General features: G+C 43.1%; 1 protein-coding gene across 1 annotated transcript in view; it reads left to right on the forward strand.

The window, feature by feature from the left end:
* The window catches only part of UBE3C (ubiquitin protein ligase E3C), a 76,192-nt gene that overhangs the window by 22,033 nt on the left and 26,522 nt on the right, over nucleotides 1–27,637 (forward strand). The window contains exons 11-18 of the mRNA XM_075271518.1: nucleotides 182–369; nucleotides 13,941–14,027; nucleotides 14,111–14,268; nucleotides 15,710–15,942; nucleotides 21,988–22,092; nucleotides 23,162–23,249; nucleotides 25,292–25,389; nucleotides 26,428–26,560. Of these exons, the coding sequence (XP_075127619.1) occupies nucleotides 182–369; nucleotides 13,941–14,027; nucleotides 14,111–14,268; nucleotides 15,710–15,942; nucleotides 21,988–22,092; nucleotides 23,162–23,249; nucleotides 25,292–25,389; nucleotides 26,428–26,560 (1,090 nt within the window). The remainder of the gene's footprint in view (nucleotides 1–181; nucleotides 370–13,940; nucleotides 14,028–14,110; nucleotides 14,269–15,709; nucleotides 15,943–21,987; nucleotides 22,093–23,161; nucleotides 23,250–25,291; nucleotides 25,390–26,427; nucleotides 26,561–27,637) is intronic.

A 27,637-nucleotide genomic window follows, 5' to 3' on the forward strand; every position in this document is an offset into this window, starting at 1 on the left:
TGACCAACACATATAAGTCTTTGTTCCCACTATTGTTCAGTGGGTCCATGAAAAGTATGACTTGTTTTTAAATTGAACTTAAAGAATCCTGACCATACCCCTTTGTATGTTTTGTTATAGTTTACGATTTACTATTGAGCTAGACTAGACAAATCTTCCATTGATATATTCTTGTGCCTAGGGAGATGGCGTGATGTCTGTGCAGTATATCACAGAAGAGTGCCTAAAGAAATTGGATACTAAACAGCAGACTAACACCTTGCTCAATATGGTGTGGAGAGACTCTGCCAGCGAGGAGGTCTTCACTCTTATGGCGTCTATATGCCATACACTAATGGTACAGCACCGCATGATGGTTCCCAAAGTCAGGCAAGTACTAAGATCTCTAAGTAGGCTGACGTATATGTACATATGTGACATCTTGTAAGTGGCAGCTGTATGAAAGCTGTGGTTTATGGGTACAATAGTTTGTCACAGTTTTTTCAGTTCGTTTGTCATTTCTCTCCTTTGTATTTTTGCATCAACCTGTGTCAAGGCAGATGCAAGTGACTGCCTATTATTGAATTATACCATTGATCGGCACTTGTCATCCCAAACACCAGGATGTGTAATCTAGCCTCATTAATTGACACTGATGATTTGTGCACAGGAAAGGTCATCAGTATGAGATTGGTCGTGGTCTGACACCCGGACCCTGCCCCTATCAACTTTCATTTCGGCCACCAAAAAGCATGGACTAGGTATATAGCCAGAAGCAGCTCTTATCTAAAGGGATCCTATCATTAAAACTCAAGGCTATTCCTATATGTTAGTCACAAAAACTTAAGAAAAGCTATTCTTCTCCTACCTTTAGATGTCTTCTCCGCGCCGCTGTTCGGTATAAATCCCAGTTTTTGTCTGTATGCAAATGAGTTCTCTCGCAGCACAGGGAGCGGGCCCTGGAGCTCAAACAGCACTTGGGGTGTCCCCAAAGCTGCGAGAGAACTCTCCAGTGCCGCCTCCATCATCTTCTGGAACAGCCTCTCTTTGCGTCTTCTTCCTGCGCTGGCTTCAAACTTCTATGGCAAAGCAGACTGCGCATGCCTGCGGGTCACAAGAAAATGACCGCTTACACAGTATTGTAAGTGGCCATTTTCTGGTGGCCAGTGGGCATGCGCAGTTGGCTTTGCCTGAGGCCTAGAAGTTTGAAGCCAGCGCAGGAAGAAGACTTGTGAAGAGGGTGTTTCAGAAGAAGATGGAGGTGGCGCTGGAGAGTTCTTTGGCAGCATTGGGGACGCCCCTAGTGATGTTTGAGCTCCGGGGTCCGCTCCCTGTGCTGCGAGAGAACTCATTTGCATACAGACAAAAACTGGGATTTATACCGAACAGCGGCGTGGAGAAGACATCTAAAGGTAGGAGAAGAATAGCCTTTATAACCCCTTAAGGACCAGGCCATTTTTTGGTTTCGCATTTTCGTTTTTCCCTCCTCACATTTCAAGAGCCATAACTTTTTCATTTTTCAGTTCACAGAGTCACATGATGGCTTATTGTTTGCGGGACAAATTGTACTTTGTAATGGCATCATTCAATATGCTGTGCAATGTACTGGGAAGCTGGAAAAAAATTCAGAATGAGGTGCAATTGGAGAAAAAATGCATTTGCACCATTTTCTTATGGGTTTAATTTTTACAGCGTTCACTGTTTGGTACAAATGACATGTTACCTGTGTTCTACGTGTCAGTACGAACGCGGTGATACCAAATTTATATAGTATTTGAAATGTTTTGATACTTTTAAAAAAATGATAAACTTTGCAAAATAGAAAAAAAAATTTGTGTCATCATGTTCTAACACCTGTAACTTTTTCATATTTCCATGTATGGAGCTGGTTGTGGTGTCTTTTTATGCGGGACAAGATGACGTTTCTATTGATACCATTTGGGGAAAGATCTGATGGTTTGATCACTTTTTATTCAATTTTTTATAGGAGGCAAAGTGTTGAAAAAAACCGCTTTTTGGCTGTTTTTATTTTTTTTGCCGCTACGCCGTTCGCAGTACGGGATAAATGTTTTAATATTCTAATAGTTCGGGCATTTTGGAGCGTGGGGATACCTAATATGTTTATGTTTAATGTTCTTTAATTACTTTTATAGCTAATCTAGGGAAAGGGGGGTGATTTGAACTTTTATATTTTTTTTATTTTTTTAATACTTTTAAAAACTTTTTTTTTTCTTCTGTTACATTTATGATCAGACCCCTTAGGTACCTTGAAACCTAGGGAGTCTGATCGCTCATACTATTCACTGCAATACTACAGTACTGCAGTGAATAGCAGAATCCCAGCACTTCTATTAGACGATGCCTCTGGCCTCTGGCATCGTCTAATAGATCTCGGGCAGAGACAAGCCTGGAAGCCTTCAATAGGCTTCCGGCTGTCATAGCAACCGATCACCGCCCTCATGTGACGTTCAGGAGGGCGGCGATCGGGGAAACATGGCGGCGCCCATGCCGCCTGCGCTGTTTACACGCTGCGGTCGCGTTTGACCGCAGTGTGTAAAGGGTTAACAGCAGCGATCGGCTCGGGCACCGACCGCTGCTGTTATTGGCAGGTCCTGGCTGTATTATACAGCCGGCATCTGCCGTGTATGGAGCGAGCTCAGCGTGTGAGCTCGCTCCATACATCCCCATGCGACCCATGACGTACAGTTACGTCAAGGGTCGCTAAGGGGTTAAGGCTATTCCTACATGTTAGTCACAAAAAATTAAGTTTTAATGATAGGATCCCTTTAAATTAGTGTGAGCGTAGCTGCAGTTCCAGGCACCACCACTACAGTATACAGAGCTCCGTACACCGTATATAATATCAGGCTCTGTACCCTGTAGCAGTGATAACCTGAAACTACAGCTCCTTTCCCATTGAAATGAATAGAGCTATTTGTGACTGTATACCTAGTATACAGCTTCCATCGCCTGAAACAGCTGATCTAGGCAGGGCCCGGGTGTTGGACCGCGACTATTCATATACCCATGACCTTTACTGTGGTTAGGGTTCGGGCGTTCAATGACCTATCCTTCAGATCCTGGACAACCCTTTAACTCAAACCTGAAAACTCTGATATTAGGGATTCAGGTAACTGAGATTATTAGGCCATCTCTTTGGCAGGGACATCACATTTAGAATCCAGGGTTACTGATATCTTTCTTTTCCTGAAGAGAATAGTGGTTCTGCACGGTTACGGGGTCAAATAGATTTTTGTTTTTTTTGGACCCTGTACAGAACTACCATATTGTTAGTTTGAGAAGGAAAATAACCTACAACTATCAAATCTGCAGTGTGAAGACTTTGCCAAACGGCTCCATATCTCCGTTTCCTGGAGCTGTAGTCATCAGAATCTCTGGGGCTGGATAGATGTTCTGGATTTTTGGCCAGTAATAAAATATATTTAATACTGAGTTGTGAGGCTAAAGAATGCTAATATACTGTAAGAATAAATTATGCTGCACACTACCACATGTTGGGGCACATTTACTAAAGTGAGGTTCACATGTCGTCAAAATCAGCGCCAAATTCCGGCTGGGTGGGAATATTGTTCTTCAATGCTTCTTTTTTTCAGAACGCTAAGAAAAGAAGGATCCTGCTCGATCCTCTTACAGATTCTGTGGCTATGGCAGAATTTGCAGCATGAAGCTCATGCCACATTGTGTCTGAGGCTAGTCAGCCAACAAACCCATGGAGGAAAGCAAAGTGGGATCCACAAATCAAAATTTGGAGAGGAGGTGATAGCCTCAAATTCCTCTCCATATTTCTCCACATGAACCTAGCCTAAAAGTATCAGACAGAAGATGCGCCATTGTATTTGGCCTGTCATAAGATCAAAGATTGCTGCGTCGATCTGCAACTCCTTCACTAGTGGATTGCATTCATTAACATCAGTGAAGGAGTTGTCGGGCGGCAAGGCGAATTTTTGTTGCGTGGTTGGGAGTCGCAACCAATGTTTCCCTTTACTCCTAGCCTAAATCTACCCCTTTGCTTTTTAAACAGTGGAAATTTCCCAATGGTTCACTCTGCCAAGTCTTCTAGGCCTGAGAGTTTTGATCATTATATCTGATGTCAGAATCATTTTGTATTTTTTTTTTTTTCCAGAAATGTTTTTAGTTTTTTTTTTTTTTTTAAATCAGTTCTACTTTGTTGCAGTTATCTAATGCATGTTACTTTCTCAATTCACTAGTCGAAAGCTGCTGCAAAAGCGACCCATTAAAATGTGAAATGAAACCATTTTTTGGGGTAGGAGGGGGATTTATCAAGCCCTGCACTCCAGAGATGATGATGATGATAGTAATATTGTTTCATTTGAGCTTCAGTAGATGGTGGCGTAGTACATTTCAGTACAGAAGTATTAGGCTAGGTTCACACAGCAAAATTTGTAGAAGTTGAAAAATTCTGCCTCAGGAATTCAGAAGCAGAATTTTTCTGCTTGACCAAATCTACAACAGAATTTGCGTCAAAATTGACTAATTCCATGTCAGATCCCAGCGCCTAACAAGCCGTGTTTTACCACCTTCCCTTCACTTTAATGAGAGTTCTCGAGTGGAATCTACTGGATGATTGAGCGTGACGCTTACTTACTTTTTACGGTATGTTCACACGTCAGAATTTGCATTCTGTCTGTGAACATTATGCACAGCTGGCCGCGACGGGATACCAGAGCAGTGCACCAGCATCCCGTATCCCGTCGGGATGGGCCTAACTGGGAGAGAATCTCGTGGCCTGTATCAGCCACGGAATCTGCAGCAAGAAGAGTCATCTTGCTTCTTTTTTCCGCTACTAGCTAGGGGAAAAAAGAAGCGAATGGTTACCATTGAAGTCAATGGGAGCCGGTTTTGGCAGCAGATTCTGAGACGGATTCCGCGTCAAAATCCGCTGCCAAAAAACTCAGTGTGAATGAGCCCTGACTCTATCATAAAAAAAAAAATCAGTATCTGCCTCCTATTGAAATGAATGAAGTCCAATTTGAGGCGGAATTTGGAGCTGATTTTGAGGCAGCTTCTGCCTGCGGACTCTGTGGCAAATCAAGCACGACGCTTATTTTTTCCTGCTGTGATCTCTGCCTCCCATTGAAAACTGGGAGACAATCTGAGTGGAATCCTTCATGCGAACACCCCTTTAGGCTAAGACCCCACAGGACGTATACGCCACGATTTGCCACAGCGGATGCTTTACAGTCAGGGCAAAATGGATGACCTGTCTAGCGAATATAGATATCTGCCCACTGTGCAGTAAAAACCGTAGTGCGAACACACTGTGATTTCCAAAACTAGCACGGTTTTAGAAATCGCAGCATGTCAGTTATACCTATGGAGACTCCGGCGGTTTTCTCATAGGTATAATTGTAACAAAGTCCGCAGAGGAAACCTCTGCAAACTTTCTGTCTAAAGCGCTACGGGAAGAACCACGAAGCTTTGCTGCCGCATTTTTTTTTTCCCCACATCACTTTTATGCTGCAGGATGCCACGTGAGACCCTTAGCCTTAGACTTAAAGATGTGTCAGATTTATTAAGCCTCATGCAGTGTGTCATAGATTGGGTGCAAACATTCAGGCCGCCAGAGATTGCCCCGTTATACTGTATGATAATGCAGCCATTGGCCTCTGCATGTGGATGCTGTTACATGAGATGTTTGGCTCCTCCGGGTGGACTAGGAGAACGTAAAACTGAGCTTCAGCTTTTTTTTGTGGGCAGTGATGTGAATCCATGTCAGCCGAGTTGCCAATAAGTTCTCCAATCTCCTCAGAGTCTGTCTTGGCCCACTGATGTTTATTGCTGTCAGGAAGTAAAATGTCAGGGAAGCTTAAGATTCCTCCTTAAGATTAGGGCCATTAGCTTTTTTTTCACCTATAGCCATTAAGGCAGGATGTGTGATCATAGTTTTAGGCTCCTTTGTCTTTATCTATAACAACCTCTTACGTCACAAGAAGGCTTAGCTTCTGTTCACATTACAGTTGTGTCTTCCATTGTAGGTATACTTTATAAAGAATTTGGATTATAGTGGGGCATATAGTTTAAAAAAAATAAAATAATAATAATTATATGCTCCACAGTAGCTCCTCCTACAGTATTATATGCTCCACAGTACGCCCTCCCTCGTATTATGTGCTTTTCAGTACCCCCCCCCCACACCCCCCGCCCATATTATATGTTTCTCAGTACACCCCCCCACACTGTATTATAAGCTCCTCAGTACAACCTCCCCCCACCAATCCTGTACTGGATTCCCCGTTAGTGATCGATCCGGGGCGACGGCTCGTTGGCCACATGTGGCGGACTGGAAAAATGTCCTCAGCGGACCACGTGTCCCGCAAACCGTAGTTTGAGGACCCCTGGTCTAGAGTGTAAGCACGCTAGGCCCAATTTCATCACTAGATTTTTTTTCAGGGACCATAATTACCCTTTGTGTATCTTAATACTGGGGGTATAAATAAGACTAATTCTCAGTTGCTCCTATAAAAAACAATTTCATGTACTAAGTACAGTAAAGCGCTTTAGAGCAACTACTGTGTGTTAGTGTGATTAGGCCTGTATACCTCCCATACTATATACACTAGTGTGATCAGCCTGTATACCTCCCATACTATATAGACTAGTGTGATCAGCCTGTATACCTCCCATACTATATACACTAGTGTGATCAGCCTGTATACCTCCCATACTATATACACTAGTGTGATCAGCCTGTATACCTCCCATACTATATACACTAGTGTGATCAGCCTGTATACCTCCCATACTATATACACTAGTGTGATCAGCCTGTATACCTCCCATACTATATACACTAGTGTGATCAGCCTGTATACCTCCCATACTATATACACTAGTGTGATCAGCCTGTATACCTCCCATACTATATACACTAGTGTGATCAGCCTGTATACCTCCCATACTATATACACTAGTGTGATCAGCCTGTATACCTCCCATACTATATACACTAGTGTGATCAGCCTGTATACCTCCCATACTATATACACTAGTGTGATCAGCCTGTATACCTCCCATACTATATACACTAGTGTGATCAGCCTGTATACCTCCCATACTATATACACTAGTGTGATTAGGCCTGTATACCTCCCATACTATATACACTAGTGTGATTAGGCCTGTATACCTCCCATACTATATACACTAGTGTGATTAGGCCTGTATACCTCCCATACTATATACACTAGTGTGATTAGGCCTGTATACCTCCCATACTATATACACTAGTGTGATTAGGCCTGTATACCTCCCATACTATATACACTAGTGTGATTAGGCCTGTATACCTCCCATACTATATACACTAGTGTGATCAGCCTGTATACCTCCCATACTATATACACTAGTGTGATTAGGCCTGTATACCTCCCATACTATATACACTAGTGTGATTAGGCCTGTATACCTCCCATACTATATACACTAGTTTGATCAGCCTGTATACATCTCATTCTATATACACTAGTGTGATCAGCCTGTATACATCTCATACTGTATACACTAGTGTGATTAGGCCTGTATACATCTCATTCTATATACACTAGTGTGATCAGCCTGTATACATCTCATACTGTATAGACTAGTGCGATCAGCCCTGTATACACCCCAGGCCTGCTAAGAAGGATATTACGTGCTCAGCCATCTTCGTAGCCTCTAACAGAGTCCAAATCAATAGGACTTTTTTGCAGTCGTCGAGCGTGTCAAGGTTATTAGTCACAATTTGCTATGTTAAAATGTTTTTGTTTAATAAATTGTTGCAGCTTTCAGCTCATTTATTTCTACTTATTCTTTTATTGATTTTCCCCCTTTTTTGGTGCTAGAACAGCTCATGTTGCCTGTCTCCTCCTGATCCTGAGCACGTTGCTAATTGTGCTCCATAGGCAAATGTGACTCTGAAAAACCCTCTCCTGGATTACAAGTTACACCAAGATTTACTGTTTGATTCAATTTAGAAGTCAATTTAACCTTGGTTTATCCATAGCTACAAACAAGCAATATTTGTTGTGGCTCCCCAGGGCATGTCAGGTCTGCACTATTGATTCCGCTAATCTTTAAAGTGCATTACAAGTCTTAGTCTACTTAGCAGCTCTATTAATTTGTGGCTTTATTGAGAGGCCGGATCTCATACACAGGCTGTTGCTCGGTGTATCTAGTAGCTGCTCATGAGAGGAGATACCTTTGTATTCCTATCTACAGTATATCTAATGTAACAGGTATATATAGACAGTCCAGACATAGACAGCTAGTCCAGATATGGAGCCCATCAAGATGATGTGCTGTAGCTTAGCTTTGGGAGTAAAGCTGCCAATGTAGGGAAAAGGTGGATGAAATTGAAACCAGTTGTGATGGACGACAGACCTCTGTCTGCTAAAAATGTCATTGTCCAGGTTGGAAATTTGTGGCCATTGGCTATCAAAGCTGTTTGTATGTATGGCATCATTGGCTAGGGCAGACCTGGGCAAAGCCCGCCCCCCGGGCCATATCCGGCCCTCTGACTGATTCAGACCGGCCCGCACAGCTTGATTAGGGAGGCGTGTCTAGGGGGCGTATCTTAGTGCCAGCAGAAGATGGAGACATGTGGAGTGTGTCATAAGGTACTGAGAGATGTAAGGTGAGATGCAGGGTGGAGAGTGTGTATGTGTGTGTCTATATGTGTCTGTCTGTGTGTGTAACCTAGGGGCAGAGATGGAAGGGGAATGTTATACTAGGGCAGAGATGGCAGATGTAGGGGGGGACATGAAACTGGGGGAGAGATGGAGGGGGGACATGAAACTGGGGGTAGATGAAGAGGGCAGTTAAACTGGGGGGACATTAAACTGGGGACAACTGGAGGGGCAATAAACCGTGGAGGTAGCTGGAGGGGGACCTGTCTGCCTCTAGTTGCCCCCAGTTTAATGTCACCCTCCAGCTACCCCTACGGTTTAATGTCTGCTTCCAGCGTCCCGATTTTAATGTCCCCCTCTAGTTGCCCCCAGTTTCATGTCCCGCTCCAGCTGTCAATTTATTGCCCCCCTCCAACTACCCCCACTGTTTAATGTCCCCCTCCAGCTGCTCCAGTTTCATGTCCCCTCTAGTTTCCTCCAGTTTATACTGGGGCACCAGGAGAGGGACCTAATACTGTGGGGCAGTTGGAAAGGAAAACTATAATGTGGGGGCATATAATGTACGGGTGACTGTAGGAGGATAATACTTTGTGGGGGCACATGGAAAGATGATTGGGAATGGGCGGAGTCAACGTAGAATTGGGTGGAGTTAAATTTGCCGTGGCGCTGCCCTCTAGCATAGCTTCAATTTCTTATGCGGCCCCATGGGAAAATTAATTGCCCACCTCTGGGCTAGGGAGTCAATCGCCCTGATCACTGGTTTAGTCTTTCCTGTTACCGGTGGGATCTTTTACAATCCAACAGACAATTATTTGCCAATATCGAGGATTATTAAGTGTTTCCCAAGCGAGTCCTAACTCTTTTATCTTCTAGCTCAAGGGGCACTAGAATTATTAATAGGTTCTATTCTATACTATACTATACTATACTATAAAATATTATAATATAATATAGTATTATTAATTCTGGTGCCCCAAAGAAACTTCCATATTGCCAGAACCGAAACCTATGGCAGTCAAGGGCATAGGTTTCCAGTATAACTAATACCGCATCACTAGTAAATATTATGGGCCAAGACATCCCTGCCCTGCTCCACCCACTTTCCTAAAAAGTGGCAAGCGGCAGAGAGAACACATTAGCCCATCTATAACACAACTAGGGGAAGTGCGACACATCTTTGCTCTTTAGATATTGTGTTATACCAGCCTGATGAAGGGACCTTCATCCTTCAACCATTATTAGTTAGCCATTTAAAAAGGTATCAACTACTGAAGACTCCTCAAAAATAAATCTTTATATTTCATATCCACACGGTACAAAGATATTTTTCCTTATACCTTATAGTAAATTTCCCTCCATTATGTATGTGTGTGTTTTCTCCAAGGTGAAGAAGTCCCCCGCCTCCTCTTTTCTTATCATCGCCCCGGTTCTAGGACCTTGCTACGCAGGGTCTTGGTGTGTAAGCTGTGTATGCCATTGTCCGCTGCATACGTAAGAGCAAGATGGCAGCAGTCACATGTTTTATCAACACCACCACACCAATCTTACCCTCAACCGCTAGTCTGTGCATTTCTAAGTCAGCACCAAAATAATCTCCGGTCTCTGCATACATGGTGGACATTTTCATTGCCAACTAAGGAGGTAGTTACATGGGTAAATCATGTGACCACTGTATTTTTGGAAGCAATATACATCCGCTGACACAATGGGCAATGGGGGAGTCCCTGGGATTGGGGTGTTGCTGTATATAGTGTGGGGGCTTCCAGCATGGTCTTGCTTGTTTTATCGAAAAGTGACCAACCCCTTTAGTTTTGCCCTACTTGCAGTTTTTTTTTTTTTTTTTTTTTTTTTTTTTTTTACTTTTCATGTTTTTTTTTTGTCTATTTAACGCCTGGCCTTTATCCAGTACTAATCTGTTCGCTAAGCTGGGAATAGTAACACTCAGGTGCGATGTTGAACCTACCACACAGGACTTTATGTGCATTCCTATTCCCAACTTTCATGTGTCAACACTGCGTTCCCTGACCTTCCTTTCACAGGATGAAAGAGTAAAGCCATTTCAGGTGTATTCCTTGTAATTGCCCTTTGATTGTGTTTTCTGGACACATCCGCCATTGTATTTTAATTTTTGTTATCTCAATGGTTTATCAGTAAAATGCTATCAGCGATGGAAAGCATGCATTGTATTGTATTGACCTGGCTGGGGACTGATGGTATCAGCTGTCATGTTCTGCCAGGGACATCATGTAGCTTGATAGAGGTGACAATATTGTGACACCTTCTTCTAAACCTATTGTGTTAAATTCATTATCTTAAATGATTGTAATGGTATACAGTCCATGTTTATGGCCAGGCGAATCTCGCTTTTAGCTAATTAAGTTTTATTGGGGCTTCTTCTAAATAAAAACTTAATGGGCCATTTAATAATAGGATGGGAGGAATTTCACACTTCCTTTTATTGGCTTTAGACAAACATGAAACTTTGAGCAGCTCTTCTTGGGGAGAATAGCTCCGAATAGCTCCATAAGACTGCGTCCAGTAGAGCATGCCTTGTATTTTTTTTTCCTATTGGATGCATACATTCCTGTATATGTCTTCACATGAAATTGAAGGCACAGTATGGAGGTACAGCAAAGCCCTACAGAAGTCTGTGAGTGCCGAGTTACATCCTAGTACAATACAGAGGTTATATGGAGCTGTAATACACTCGTTTATGGGCCATAAGAAATATATGCTTCTATAAAATTGTACAAGATGGCCCAAGGCTTTGTGCACATCCAAGTGCCTTCTGATCTTCCACTCCGATATTTTTAGGGCAGGTCTAAATTCAAGTCCAGATTCAGATCTACTGAAATGGACATGTGGACCTGGAAGACCCGGAATATTCTCGGCTCGGAAAACGGATATAAGAATGCACTCTGCTTGGAAAACGGCTGTGTGCATGAAGCCTATGCCAGAACAGAGAGACATTCACATAAAGGGAATTTCTAGGATTTAGGATAGGCAATACATATGTGATTGGTGGGGATCCAACACCCAGGACTCTCCCTGATTGTTTGGTTGAAGAAGTTGCAGCATTCAGGTAAGTGCCGCAGTCTCTGTACATATCATAGGGGCTGTGCCCAGTATTGCAGCTCAGCCCTATTCCAGTTTACCATGTGACCAGTGAATTTGGCATCATTGGTACAGCGAAGAAGCTGCAGCACTTGTTGGTGCCGCAGCCTTTTCAAGAACTGATGGGCAGGTGTTGATAACCTATTCTAAGGATATGTCATTAAAATGTAAATCCTGGAAAACCCCTTTAAGATAGCCCACACCTTGGATAGCTATCAAGAACAAAAGCATCGGGCATGATGAAATCCAACAGCTACCATGGGGCAATTATCAGGACATGGCCATACACATCCTGCAATAATATATATATATATATATATACACACACACATATATATTGTACTGCAGGATGAAAGTCTGTCCTTACCTAGAAATAATACTATATACATGTAAAATCTCTTCCCTTTATGAATGCGATAAAATGCTCCATGGTCCAGCAGTAGAGGAAATGGCTTGTTTTATTGCCCCCAGTGTTTATCCTCTCCACTAAACCCTTGGCGTTCTGTAATTGGGGCTCTTACGTTGATATTTTTTCAGGCAGGTGTCGCCTGAGGCGTTCTGCCAAGGACCTTTGGTGAGAGTAGGAAGTGCAGGAGGTCGCTCAGCCATTTCCTATGGACTCTTCTAGTCTATTAGAAGGTTACATATGGCAAACTCATTTGTGAGATTACTGTCTTGTTCATAGATAGCTAATAAATGTCATCAGAAGTTTTAAAAAAAAAATGGGAAAAAAAAATCTCATCTCTTAAAAAAAAAAAAAATTACAAAAAAAAAATTTGTTGGCTCAAAGTATAACTGCAGTCAAAATGAATTTGCATAATGAAAATCTTTCTGTGGGGTTGGTAGTCACTAATGCATCAGATATTACTTCTTCTTATAGTATAAGGTTAGGGCCACACGGTAACTTTGGCCGCGACTCCTATTGTGTGCCCAAAATATTGTTGCGTCACCCTGCGACCCCTTCATTCATGTTAGTGAGTGGAGCCACATTGTGACCTCGAGTGCTGTGACCATCACAAAAAAGGCAAGCAATATTTGACTTTTTTATGACTAGAAGTCACGGCGCCATCAGGGGTCACAGTGTGATGCCATTCACTAAGGGTAAGTTCACACGGGGTTTTTTGAACCGGCTTTTGATATGGAGGCCGCCTCAGATTCCAGTCCAAAAAACGGCTTGCCACAACTGTATTCCAGTGCAGTGCATCGGCCGGTGTCTAGTCGCGGCATTACGCTCTGGAATGGGCCTAGTTGGGAGGGAGTGTTTGCGCCGCGGCCGCTGCAGTGGGTTCTGCGGTAAGAAAGGGCATGTCACTTTTTTTTCCGTGAGCGGAAAAAAACGCTAGTGTAAAAAAGAAGTGAACGGCTCCCATTGAAGTCAATGGGAGGCGTTTTTTGGAGCCGGATTCTGAGGTGGATTCCGCGTCAAAATGCGGTCCAAAAATCCCCTTGTGAACTTACCTTTACATGAGTGAAAGAGGCGATCTTTGGTTGCACAATGGGAGATGCAACCTAGGCCTAATACTGATATGTAACACACTCATCAAGTATACAAGGAAACTACTGTGACCGTTCACTTTTTTTATTTACAGACTAGATCAGTCATATTTAAGTATATTTATGAATCGGAAATAATTGTCACTTGGCCTATGACCTCTAGTAACGGAGAAGCTATCGGAGTTTGTGATTTCAAGCAGAAGTCCTCAATATACAGTACATTTGGTTAGAGGACTCTACACTGTGTTATTATATTTATACTAGAAAGGATTATAAAGAAAATGTTGCTCCACTTCCACCAACTCGTTGCATCCTGCAGTGGGCGCTGCACCGCTGATTCTAGTGCAGTTGGAATTTTTTTCTCTAGCCCCCAGCATTCTACAGCAATCATTTCTATTGGCTTCAGCATATTTAGGCTCTCTACTGTCAAGTGGGCGGTTCTTGGCTGGAGAATAAAAACAGGGACCGCCCACCTGACAGCAAAAATTATAATATACATTCTGGAGTGTATATCTGGCCATGTACAGGCTAATAACTACTGAGACGTTTTTTTTTCCAGATAGCAGAAAACTGATTTATGACCTTTCATTATAATTTTCTGTTGCCAGTTGGGTGTTGCTTCCTAAACTCTTGGGATTAGGACCATGCAATCATATTGGGATTTGGGACTAAGTGCTCTCATTCATAGACCTCTGTTTCTTCTTTCAGGCTCCTGTACAGTCTAGCATTTAATGCAAGATTTTTAAGACACCTTTGGTACTTGATCTCTTCAATGACAACAAAAATGATCACCGGGTAAGTGGGGGCGTATTAAACCATTTCCTAATTCATTCCGTACCTCCTGAATGTGGGTAATGATTTGGGGTTTGTCTTTGTAGGTCCATGGTGCCGCTTCTCCAGGTGATATCCAGAGGCTCTCCCATGTCATTAGAGGACTCCAATCGCATCATCCCTCTGTTTTATCTTTTTAGCTCACTCTTTAGTCATTCCCTTATTTCTATACACGATAACGAATTCTTTGGTGACCCCATAGAAGGTAAGAGGATTGATCTGTCTTCACATTTGTGCACGGCTTGCTTATGTACAGCTAATATTGACAGTATTGATGACGGATCGATGATATGGAAGCATCATTCTGAGACTGACAAACCCTATGGAGTCCAATTTGATGATGGGTGAGAATAGTGCTGAGGAGAGCAAGGATCGGAAATTATATGTAAAAAGCACCCAAATTCTCTAAATCTGAGATTTTTCTCTAGTACATCACCTAATGAAAAAAAATGCCCAATTTCAGAATGCATAGTCCACTTCTCAATAACTGTGTGGCACATGTCTAGTTATTGTAATATATCTTATTAAAGAAACATGCCGCCTCCACCACTTATCAGGCTTTTATTACCTGCTCTCCTTGTTAAATTTACTTTTACTGGAATATCTGCTTGTTTCTGTCTTCTAATACAAAGAGTAGGTCACAGAGTTGTCATATTACAGCTCACAATAGAAGTCTATAGAAATAGGGAGGAGTGAAGTAAGAGAGATACCGGCACAGAAGAGACTGCATGCAGCTAAATAGGAAGTTTCTATCTCCCCACACGTGCTTTATTCACATTTATACAGATTACTACTTCTTTATACAGTATATGTCCTAGGTGATCCTAGAGCAGCTCTGGAGTGTGAGTGATGGAGCAGATTCTTCTCTACCGCCTGTGTGCAATGTATGGGAGACATCATAGTAGCTAGTCTCCACACTCCAGATCAAGGAGAATTGAAAATTAAAGATAGAGCCTGAAGAAGGGAAAATTGCTAAAAAATGCAGAATACAAATCATGTTATTGCCAGAAGTGCTGTTGCCCCTCATGTACACGCACTGTAATATTAAATTATGCACAGCTTTTTTGGAAGTTAGATACATAGGTATCTCTGTGTAACGGCAAACAGGTCCATTGAAGTGGGAGTCACTTTTAATAAGTGACCCTTTGTTTTGGCTCTGGGCCACCTCCACATGCCGATAGTTTCATGGACAGAGATTGTCTTCATGAGAAAAGCCCTTGTATGTAACTTTGATTTTCTGAGGGCGGGTTCACACCTGCGCCCGGTCTCCGCTTTAGCCAATCTGGCGGGTTTCCGTCTTCTGCCCTGAGAAACTGGACAGGGGATGGAAACCTGGCGGTCAATTTTCAAACCCATTCACTTGAATGGGTTTGCAAAGTAACCGCCCGTGTGCGTCTTCTGCCTCACCACGGCAAAACCGTTTTTTTTAGCTGGACACAAAGTCGGACATGCAGAACTTTGTGTCTGGTTAAAAAAAACCTGGTTTCGCTGCTGAGAAGCAGAAGATGCTCACGGATTGGCTAAAGTGGAGACCAGGCGCAGGTGTGAACCCGCCCTAACATGGTTATACAAGTTTAATCCATCTCTTGTGTTGTCCATGCTATGCAACCATGAGTGAGACTACTGACTTTTCTTTTCCCTTGCAGTAGTTGGCCAGAGACAATCTTCAATGATGCCTTTCACATTAGAAGAGTTGGTCGTACTCTCCCGCTGCCTGCGAGATGCTTGCTTAGGAATAATCAAGCTGGCATACCCCGAGACAAAACCAGAGGTGCGAGAAGAATACATGGCAGCTTTCCGAAGTGTTGGTGTCACCACCAATGTGGAGATGCAGCAACGTATTCAGACAGAGCAGAAACGTTGGATTCAGCTGTTTAAGGTACCCAGGATGTTTTATCATTATATCTGTGACGGAGGAAAGTATTTTCCTGGATCTCATTCACATAATAACTTCACTATGAAATATACAGTGCTAACAATGATGGCACCCAATATAAATGGTAAAGGGGTGGCCGTGCTCACAGGAGAACTTGACACATTTGATTTGCAGAAGTGCCGATCTAAAATTGATGGCCTGTTTGGAAGGATAGGTGATCGGCTCCAAAAAGTTGGGTAATCCCCTCTTTAAACTTTTAGGCTCTGTTCACACTAAAGGGCATCTTAGACTGGCAAATTTGTCAATGCTAATAAGTCGCTCAACATGATCTAGTAAGTCAATTCCTTTTACATGGAACAGCCAACTATGTTGCATAGGACGCAGACGTTTAATGTTCTGTTTTGCACTCGCTCAGCCACACCCATGGCCTGCGCCACTTCACCATCACAGGCCTTGCCATGTCAAATTGATTGCTCACATTACCTGATTGCAGTTCAGTCCCATTCTAGTAAATGCGATATCAAGTCCAGCCACTTGTACAAATGTATGGCAGAGTACTGAAGAGGCTGCAGATTTATACCGAGTGCAGCAGCTTATTGGCTGGGGGTTTGGGTGATGGATGCCTGTCAATCTTTAGTTATTGATCTATTCTAAGGATATCTGATCAGTGGTGATATGACTACTGGGCCCCCCATTGTTCCTGAGAACAGAGGTCTTTTACCAGCGTTGTCCTTCACTCTAACTACAGCCAGGCTGATGAATGTAGGCTAGTTACTTGGTGGATCGAAGAACCCGAGCTCTCAATCACTCAACTCTGCTGAAGATAGCCAAAATACAGTACTCCGCTATCTCTGGCCCTCCCGTTGGATCACCGTCCACCAAGTGACACACATGCATTTGGCCTGGCAGCGTTCAGCACGAATTGAAAATACATGGGAAACACCCCATTTTTCAGGATCCTGGAGGTCTCAGTGGTCAGACCCCCACCAATCAGGTTTCTATCGTGTATTCTATGTATAGAAGATAAATACTTAGTGTGGCATAACCCCTTTAAGATTATAGTCTTCAGACAATCTGCATTGTAACCAAGGTTGCCCGGAAATGTCTTCAGATCACATAAACTTGTAAAAGAGCTGAAAGACAATCAGATTGATGGATTATTTTCAGCATTTTTCTGATGAGGAAGACGCATTAATGTCTTAAAATTCCGCTTAATTAGTATCTCATCAGAACTTGTATAATGCTGGTGTTAATGGACCAAATGGAGGGCAAATCCCTTTTCGGTTGACACTAGAATAAATCTTCCTTCTCTCCGCATGGTCCTTCTCTCTCCTTTGTGTCTCCTCTCTCTAATGCAACGCTCTGTAAGGATATATTCACATGTGGCAGCAGTTTCTGGGACTGTCTCATTAATCTGGATGGGACTTGCAGAAATTCTTCCACGTTCTGTAGAAACAACATTATTCAGAAGTGTGGACACCATAAATCATTCCTGCCAGGAGTAAATCTAGCCTCGCATTTCTTCTATCTGTACGCACGCTATCCTGCGATTCTTTCCTCTCTTATACTTTGTCTCTCTGGCTGAGGCCAAACATTGCGAATAACTGCAGTTCGTGTTACAGAATTTCTTGCATTTTTTTGAGCCAAAGCCAAGAGTGGATTTGAAGACACTCTTGGCTTTGGCTACAATAAAATCTGCAGCAAAAAAAAAACACAGCTTTTCTGCCTCTTGTTGCCTTAGCCTAAAGCTGGCTGTACAGGTTAGTTGTGTCTTGGCCAAATCAGTTGGTGTAGATGGGAATGGTTGACCGTCTGATGTGTGCGAGGACCTTCCAACTCCGACTGAAGGAGATGAGCATTGGGCAGTTGTATTTCACTGCCAGAAGTGTTCAGCAGAGGTCTTTTTCCCCCTCCCTGTTTACTGCATTGCTCTGTCGAAGAGATGGAGGAGAAAAATGGAGGAGTCGGGCAAAATAACTATTGGTCAGGAGCACAGAGAGGACCTTTCATGTCCTCTAAAGTAGTGAGTGTTGTTATCCATTGAATTCTGCACTTTCTAAGTATCTTTCCACCATTAGAGAGATAAGAGTTCTGTTTATTTCGCCTCAGTATACATTATAGACTTGTGCTGTCAAGAAGGGGGCATTCCAAACCACCCGTAAATGACCCTAAGCCATGAGGCGGCCCCTCTGGTGTCAGTAGCCAAAACGAATGTCACGATTTCTATGCAATGGAGGAAGACTTTGTCCCCTTTACAATAGTATGTACACAGTCCAGTCACATTAATGTCACCACCTGTCAAAATCCAGAATAACCACCTGCGAGACGTGCAGGAAGAGAGGGGATGTTGTGATTATGTCCACTGGGATGTTGAGCCATGCCGACTCCAGTGCCGTGACCAGCTGCATTAGGTTACTCGGTTGAGCATCCATGGCGCGAACAACCCGATCGAGGTGGTCACACAGATTCTCAAGGGAGTACGGTAAACTCATCCTGGTGCTCCTCAAACCACGCACATACACTGCGAGCTTTATGACACGTCGCATTGTCCTGCTAGTAGATGCCATCATCCTGAGGAAAAACAATTCTCATGTAGGGGTGACATGGTCCGCAAGGATAGATGCCTACTTGTGTTGATCCATCGTGCCTTCCACAATGATGAGTGCAACCAGATGGCTGATGACACGCGCCTTCTGCAATTGGTTATTTAACGTTGACGTCAAAAGTAGACGGTGGTCACATTACTATGACTGGACTGTGTAATATCTGCCTTAGAGGACATGAAGGCGCCTCTTTAAAGGGGTTGTCTTCATAAAGGTAATAAAAATAAAGATTGGATATTCTGAATTAAAACGAAAAGATAACATAACTCACCTTACATAGGCCTTTGGTTTCGGTCCTACAGTGGTGGTGGTCCGTTCATGATCAGGCGATGACCTGTACAAAAACCGCCCATGACTGTCTGGCCTCCGCATAGGGTGAATTCCAAAATCTGTGATATACCTGCATGTAATACACAGGTCATGGTAGATTTTCCTGTGGATTTACAGGGGGAAATCCATATACAAGGATATATCTTAAGGCTGCCTCCTGTCTGTCTCAAAAAAAAAAGTTTTCGACTAGACCCCAGAATGGACCTAGTGCAGGAAAGCGTCGCTCCGTGTCCTCCCCTAAGCAAACAGATCCAGTCAGCTAAAAAAAAAAAAAAACCCCGCTCATTAAAGACACAGAAGCGGGAGAAATGCATTTTCCAAATTGAATGGTAGATTTACTGTCCGTTTAGTAGCAGCGACCTCTCGCACAGTAATGTTCGGCTTGAGTCATCAGCTGTCCCTCCAGGTCTTTTATCACTGCTTTTGTCAAGCTATCTATTTAATTGAAAGAAGTTAATTGAATGAAAATGATCAACTAAGCTTGTATTAATATTGCTAATGGAACTTTCTTCTTGGCCATGTTTGGAGGAAGATGTCACGCTAGACTTTAAGAAGGACCCATTAATGCGTGCACTTAACCTGATGGGCTAATTAAGCAATGCTTATTCATTCTACAAGCCTACAATAGCCTCCATCCTGCCCATTCGCCCTGATTTTACAACACATTTCACTTACAAGCATGGGCCCGATGAACATTAACTGAATTGAGCCTAAATGATAATGTTTTCCTAAGGAGGAATATGGCGTTAATGTGCCATATTAGGCGAAGGTTTTCTTACAGCCGGCTGCCCGAGTTCCACTTAAAAGTTTTAAATAGGACCCAATTATTTGCTGATGTTCTGGATGGAGAAAAGCACAAGCTGGCAGATTTGGCTCATGTGGTTTGGGATACTAGGGAACTTGCAGAAGGCCCCGTACAGACCAGGGGTTTGCTTGCAGCTTTATTTGTTACCGTACTATCTATTAAGCATCTGACCTTGTTCGGGCGTTTAACAGTTGTTAAATACTTGTAACTGCTTGGTCAGGGAGTTGGCAAATAGGCGTGTCTGTGGTTCTGGTCCATTGGGGAATCAGAACAACTGAGGAATGAACGGCTAACATTGCTTGTATAATGAAAAGTTGTACAGTTTTCCTGTGTATTTCCTGCATCAATTTCCTGGAACTTTGCTTGCTGCCATTCATTCTGCTTACTCCAAGGGGATAAACATCAGTCCATGGTCATGTGCTGGACCAGGGGTAGGTAGCTCTCCAGCTGTTGCAAAACTACAACTCCCAGCATGCATACTTGCTCTGCTGTTCTTGAAACTCCCATGGAAGTGAATGGAGCATGATGGGAGTTGTAGTTTCACAGCAGCTGGAGAGCCGAAGGTTCCCTATCCCTGTGCTGGGCGGTCCATGGTCATGTGCTGGGCGGTCCATGGTCATGTGCTGGACGGTCCATGGTCAGGTGCTGGACGGTCCATGGTCAGGTGCTGGACGGTCCATGGTCAGGTGCTGGACGGTCCATGGTCAGGTGCTGGACGGTCCATGGTCAGGTGCTGGACGGTCCATGGTCAGGTGCTGGACGGTCCATGGTCAGGTGCTGGACGGTCCATGGTCAGGTGCTGGACGGTCCATGGTCAGGTGCTGGACGGTCCATGGTCAGGTGCTGGACGGTCCATGGTCAGGTGCTGGACGGTCCATGGTCAGGTGCTGGACGGTCCATGGTCAGGTGCTGGACGGCCCATGGTCAGGTGAAGCACACACAGGTGCACAGCTTGTCATAGTCAGAGCACAATAATCAGACATTTGTCTAGTAATGCACCATACACCGGTGTGTTCATCACATGACTACAATCTGTATATCACATGACTATAGACTAATATTTATCCACTAGTAGTAACCGAATGATTGACAGCAAGGAGAGCTCTAGAAAACTATAAGGAATTGATAAAGTATATTCGAAAATTGTACAACTTTTTATTTTTGCAAATAATAAAATGTCTCTTAATATTTGTTTGAAATTGGACAAACCCTTAAAGTACTTGATTGTGCAAAAAAAAATATACACATTCAGTTGTACCCCTCTGCCAAGGGTGAAGTTCACTACCTTGAGATTGGTGGCAGACTCTGTTGCTGTATTACTAGTCACTCAAGTTACACATGCTACACTTTACCTCTCCTGCTCACCTTCAGCTGCTTGACCTTCTTTTATCCTTCAGAGGGCGCTGTCACGTTCTCCTCTAAATGCTTCTTTCCCTCTGACAGCTTCTTCCTTACATAGGCCTCCCTGATACAGAGAAACTTTGTGCACTTGTGCAGCAAGTAGATAAGGCAGAGTGGCATAGGACCGCAGGATGTCCTTTACGTAGCACCACCTCCCTTAAAACGTCTCCTCCCCTCTGACTGTGTCTCGCTAGCCCCTCCTTCCTGCCGAACGTCTTTGCCATTATCTTCTCTCCTCCAGCTCCATCCCATAGTTTGTGAAGGGATGACCAGGGACAAGAAGGGTACTTTACATCTCTGAGCCGAACAGCAGAGAGGAACCTTTGCCAGATTATTAGGCCAAACGTGCCACCCATGACACGGGTACCAGGGTTACTAATCCTTGTACTAGATAAAAGAGATCAGCCAGGAGTTTAGGAAACAACCTTAGAGCAGAAAATTATATAACTGAATAAAAATAACCATTACTCACCCATTACATTTCCCACCGTTCCAGTGGTCACTTTATGGCCCTGCAGTAATGACATCACGGAGATATTTCACTTTACTGCTATAACTAATCACTGACATCAGAGGTGATCCTTGCAATACACTTCATGGTCACTGATGGCTGCAGCAGTCACATGAATGATGCGGGATAACCTCTTTATAGTTGGCCAATGAGAACATTGATCTTCAGAGAGTCATCTGCGTTTAGTAGCTCGTGGTGCTGCAGGGTGGTAAGTGTCCTCATGATGACCGCTTCTTTTAAGTGGAAACTAAGCAGACGGTCAGGTGATCACTTTGCGCCCGGGATCTGTAACCCATTGCAATGACCAGTTGTCTCCAAGCCATGCCTGGCCATGCACTTTCATGCAGACATATATGTCATTCTCAATGTGTTGTCAATGTGATATTTGTTGTCTATAGGTCATCACCAACTTGGTAAAGATGTTAAAGGCTCGAGATACCAGAAGAAACTTTTGTCCTCTCAATCATTGGCTGTCTGAACAAGAGAATATTAAAGCTGATAAAGTAAGTTTCTGATATGTATGTATAATATATATGTGTAATAACCTTGCAGCTATGACTGGGTTCACATCTGCGTGGGGTGTCCATCCATCATAAGTCGGTCTTCCAGGGCATTTTAGCTTAAAGGGATTCTACCACTAAAACACTTTTTTTTTCTAGTTACCACGTCGGAATAGCCTTTAAAAAGGCTATTCGTCTCTTACCTGTGGAAGTGCTCTCCGCCGCGCCGTTCGTTCAAAATACCGGTTTGTACCGGTATGCTAATTAGTTCTCTCGCAGCGATGGGGGCATCCCCATTGCAGCTCGAAAACCGACCGCAGCGCCGCCTCTCTGGTCTTCTGTATCCTCCCCTTGCTTCTTCAGCGTACTGTCGGACGCCTGCGCAGTACTCTCTGTTCGGCGAAGATTGCCGAACGTACTGCGCATGCGCGAAATTGCGGTCCCAGCCATAGTGCGGGCGCCGCACTTTCGCGCATGCGCAGTACGTTCGGCAATCTTCGTCGAACAGAGAGCATACTGCGCAGGCGTCCGACAGACGCTGAAGAGGCAAGGGGAGGACACCGAAGACCAGAGAGGCGGCGCTCCGGTCGGTTTTCGAGCTGCAATGGGGACACCCCCATCGCTGCTCCTGCGATGGGGACGCCCCCATCGCTGCGAGAGAACTAATTAGCATACCGGTACAAACTGGTATTTTGAACGAACGGCGCGGCGGAGAGCACTTCCACAGGTAAGAGACGAATAGCCTTTTTAAAGGCTATTCCGATGTGGTAACTAGAAAAAAAAGCGTTTTAGTGGTAGAATCCCTTTAAATGAACAAATGCCTGACGGACCCTATTATAGTCAATTGGGTACTTTAGTCTCCATTAGTGGCTGCTATTTTTGTAGTCCGCTTCAATGGACCAGAAGAACGGACACATAGATGTAAACTAAGCGTAACATGTAAACAGTGTGCAGAATAATGGCGGCGCCGCCCCGGCGGCACCTGTAGCTTACACCAGTGCTTCTCACATGGTAAGGCGGCCTCATGTGTAAAACTCATCTTGTATTTTATTATCTGCACTTTACTTACTAGGTAACACAGTTGTATGTACCCTCTGCAAGACACGTATGGCGGTACCGGAGAATGGGGAGGATAGGACCTCTACAATCAACTTTAGATGGTAATTACACAGACCTGCTGGTAAAAATCTAGACGGGGGTACGACCTCCCAAATCTAACCAACATATGAACAGAACAGAAAAACACGACAGGTTCGAAATATGTGCCCCAGAATGGGCGAGGTTTAGAGGTGTCTCACTTTACAACACAAAAAAAATGGCTCAAAGCAGCTCCAAATTCCATCCAGAGTCTGCCTCCCATTGTTTTCAATGGAAGTCAGTAATGGACACTTCTTCTTTTTCAGAACGCTGAAAAATCAAACGTCCTGTTCAATCTGCCCGTGGATTCTGTGGCTGATTCAGCCTCAAAATCTGTGGCATAGTACTGACTATTCTCGTTGTGTCTGAGGGTAACCAGCAAGCAAACCCACAATGGAATTTGGAGACGAATTTGAGGTAGAAGACTGAGGCACATTGCTCTCCAAATTCTGTCATGTGAACATACCCTAACCCTCTATAACATTGATAATCAGCCATGCGATCCATGAAAACAGGTGCAAAGCAGTCGTGAAAAAAAAAAAAAAAAATAATAATCATAGATCTGAACTTCCTGGACCTCGATGAGACTGGCTGTAAAGTAAAAAGTTCTACATTTTCGTTAGGTTTGGTTCAGATCATTCACTATTGTAGTAAGGAAGGGGAGAGGAGCTAGGGGTTGGGTATGTAAAGTCGAATACTCCTACATATAAAATAGAGCAGATGTTGGGCATGTCCCCCAGGAGCCGTCTCCACCATGATTAATATCTTCTTCCCATTGTGGACATCATGTAGACCTTTATCTGTCTTCTGACCCATCTGATGCTTGGGTTCAGCTGGTTTTGTCACTGTGTTTTATCAGCGCCAATACATTGTGCTGATTTCATGTAAAAAAAAAAAAAAACACATTTACAATGAGAACAAATAAGGTTTTGTGGCGAGTCCTGTCTAGAACAGCTGGCCGTATTTACACGTGACCCCTCATTCTGCTAAGTGGCATTCCTCGGCCTCCTAATGCTGTGTGTATTGACATCTTGTGACCATTACTCTCTCCATGTCTTGAGATCTTGATGGTGAAATGTAGATCAGCGTGACTAATTGAGCGGAGTAATAGAGCTCCAGCTTTCTAATTGAGACTTACCTTTGCTGTACACGCAGTTCTGTGTTTAGATGTGGATTAACCCTTGCACTGTTATTGCTGCCGCTAGCACTATGCAGAGATAGAAAAGACGCAAGCAATATAGGGTGATGTTAGGACATCTCTTATAGGGTTTCTGTCTGCTTACCCATGGTGCCACGTGTAGAGAGGACCCTCCACCGCCGGAATCTATATATGTAGATTTTTTATTTAATTTTTTTATAAGAAAGGTTATGCTTACTAAGCTGTACACAAACTCCAGTATATTTATTACCATATTCTAATCTCTAGTAATTGTACATATAGGTATAGACAATCCCTGGTCATAGTCATGGATACCAGGCAGATAACATATATTATTGAAAAGCAATGAACATGGTTAGCATTATAGTTTTTGTTTTTTATTACATTTCATAATCAAGACCTGTATTAATTGGAGGGAGGGGGATTTTCTACTCCAGTATTGTTCCCCTGTATGCTGGAGTGGACATACACCTATATTTTAAATTGTAAATTAGGAGGCTTCTCTGCCCACTGTATACCTGAAGGTCACATTTGTCACACCTAGGAGCTGGTATAGATTTATGTATAATAAATAAATCTCCTGGGTTGGGGAAGACCACACCCTTCCCACTAACACCCGCCCCCGAGGTGCCGAGCCATTCAGTTGTGCACTAAAAATTGTCACTTCTATGTCAGAAAACTGCTGTAGACGTTTTAATGGATTTCCCCAATAAGACCTTGGAAGCGACAACCAAGAAATTTGTGTAAAAATATACAAAAAAGGTTATTCACCACATCATCAACCGGTGGCCACCTTGAGCGATTCTGACAGGTCAGACACCTTTAGAAACTCTGACAGGTCGGACACATTGATTGAATTGCTTTTGAGCTCTAACACACCATCCTCTTTGTCTTCTCTTATTCCAGTGGGTATGGAGCCAGCGCCCCTCTCTGTTTCTGAAGAAAGGCAGTTAGCGATTTTGACTGAACTTCCTTTTGTAGTCCCATTTGAAGAAAGAGTAAAGGTAATTTCTTATCATTTATTAGCAGTGTATAAGACCCCATAGAGTCCAGGGTCATGAGGGTTACACCTATTGATCATATGGGCACTATGTGGGCCATGGTAATGGAAAATTTCATGTACTGTTTTTCTCATTCAGGGCTTGACAGGATCAGGACTGCACAATTTTATTTCCAATTCCTATATTTCATAGCAGGGAACCTCAGCGGTCCCAGCTGTATCTTCTAGGCTCTGTTAGGGTTATGATTTCTGTTACTGTTTAATTCAGATTGTACAAATTAGTTCTGGTATATGTAATGCCTGGAATAGGGATGAAGACGGCAAAACTGTGACAAACAGCTAAGAATGCCAGTGTGAACAGAGCCTTGCATTGGACTGTACTAAACAAACATGTAATCGCAAAAGTGTGAAACCCGTTCAATAACCCTACTGTTCTGCAACCTTCTAAAGAAAGAACACTTAATAAAGTTTATTTTTGTTTTAGTTGTTGCAGAATGAGGTTGTATCTGTAGTGAGGACACTACTGTATGCTATTGGGCCATTGCATAGTGTATGACGGGCTTTTCCGGGCTTTAATTGATGACTTGTCCTGAGACTAGGTCATCACTTGAAGGTCAGCAGAAGTCCAATATACAGGACCCCCACAAATCCGCTCCCTGAACAACACTTCTGTTTCACAGGCCACGTGATGGTCACGTTCATCAGTCATATGACCTGTTTGCAGCTCAGTCTGATACAAGTGAATGGGGCTGAGCTACAGTACCAAATAAATTCGCCATATTAATGTACGGTGCTCAGCTTCGTATTCTATGAAGAAGCCACAACACTCAGCCAAAGAATGCGGCCCCTATAAAACCCCATGATCAGTAGGGGCCCAACATCCTATCCTAAGAATAGGTCATCTATTAATAAGCCTGCAAAACCCTTAAAAATAAGATTTCTGTCTATCACTTCTCTGCTGTGCTACTACAACTCTCCTTATACCCGGACTACCAAAGACTGTACAATAACACAAATGACCAATATTCTACATCATTTCTAGATCTTCCAAAGACTGATCTATGCGGACAAGCAAGAAGTACAAGGTGATGGGCCATTTTTAGATGGGATTAACGTCACCATTAGGAGGAACTATATCTATGAAGATGCGTACGATAAATTATCTCCAGAGAATGGTCAGTATGACATATGTTTTTGATTTATTATTCATTGAATCTTCTTGCAAATTCTGTGAATTTGCTGTCAGTACGACAGCTTCACCAATGGGACTATTACAACATACCTCCAATAAAAAAAATAAAATAATAATAATTCATAAATAAATTAAATTTAAAAAAAATCATAAATAAATATTGCAGGTACATATAAGTATCGTTGTAATATATCTTATTAAAGAAATATGTTTTCTCCTTACCTTATCAGACTGAGTTACTTTTTACATATTGGTATATGGAGGGGGGGGGAGAGGCTGCTGGAAAAGGCACACTAATCTCGCACCCCACCTCCATATACCAATATGTAAAAAGTAACTCAATACACTCTGCTGCTCTTTGAGTGAGGGAACCTTTTTAAGGCTAGGTTCACATCAGGGCTGGGTTTCCATTCTTCTGGGCCATTGTAGGACTAGAATGGAAAAACGGACTGTGAAAATGGCAGAGGGAACACATGGACTATAACCAGGTCTGCCGATGTCCATTATTTTTAATTGGAAATTCCAGACGACCGAGGCAATACATTAGTTGAAAGCCTCCTCCTCCCCCTACCCTTCTGCATGGAGTTCTGTGTGTGAGCTGGATATGGAGACAACTCTATGTAAACAAACAGAGTGAATGAAGATAAAGAGGAGGAGATCAGCCTGATCAGTGATGAAGATAACAGATTTCTTTAATAAGATATATCACAAAGTTTTTTTTATACTCACATGTACTATTCATTTATGAAAAATAGTTATATAACTGGAGGTAACCTTTAAGGTGGCTATGCACATTAGATGAAGGTCAGGCAAAGTGGGGTCAACCAGCCACCAGATATACAGGGGGATATCCTGACTCTCCCTATTGAGAACACATTCAGCCTCGGTATGTGTGTATATAGAAGGATTGGGAGGAATAGCTGTCAGTGAAGAAGCATTAGACTGACAGCGCTCTAAGGTGTAAGGTCACCTTTAGGAAGCAGAGAGTCTCTTGTTTACAAGAGAGAATTTACTCCTATTTAACTCCAACTAATCCACTGGTGCTGGAAGCAATGTATAA

Source organism: Leptodactylus fuscus, chromosome 4 (assembly GCF_031893055.1).
Source record: "Leptodactylus fuscus isolate aLepFus1 chromosome 4, aLepFus1.hap2, whole genome shotgun sequence".
Lineage (NCBI taxonomy): Eukaryota > Metazoa > Chordata > Amphibia > Anura > Leptodactylidae > Leptodactylus > Leptodactylus fuscus.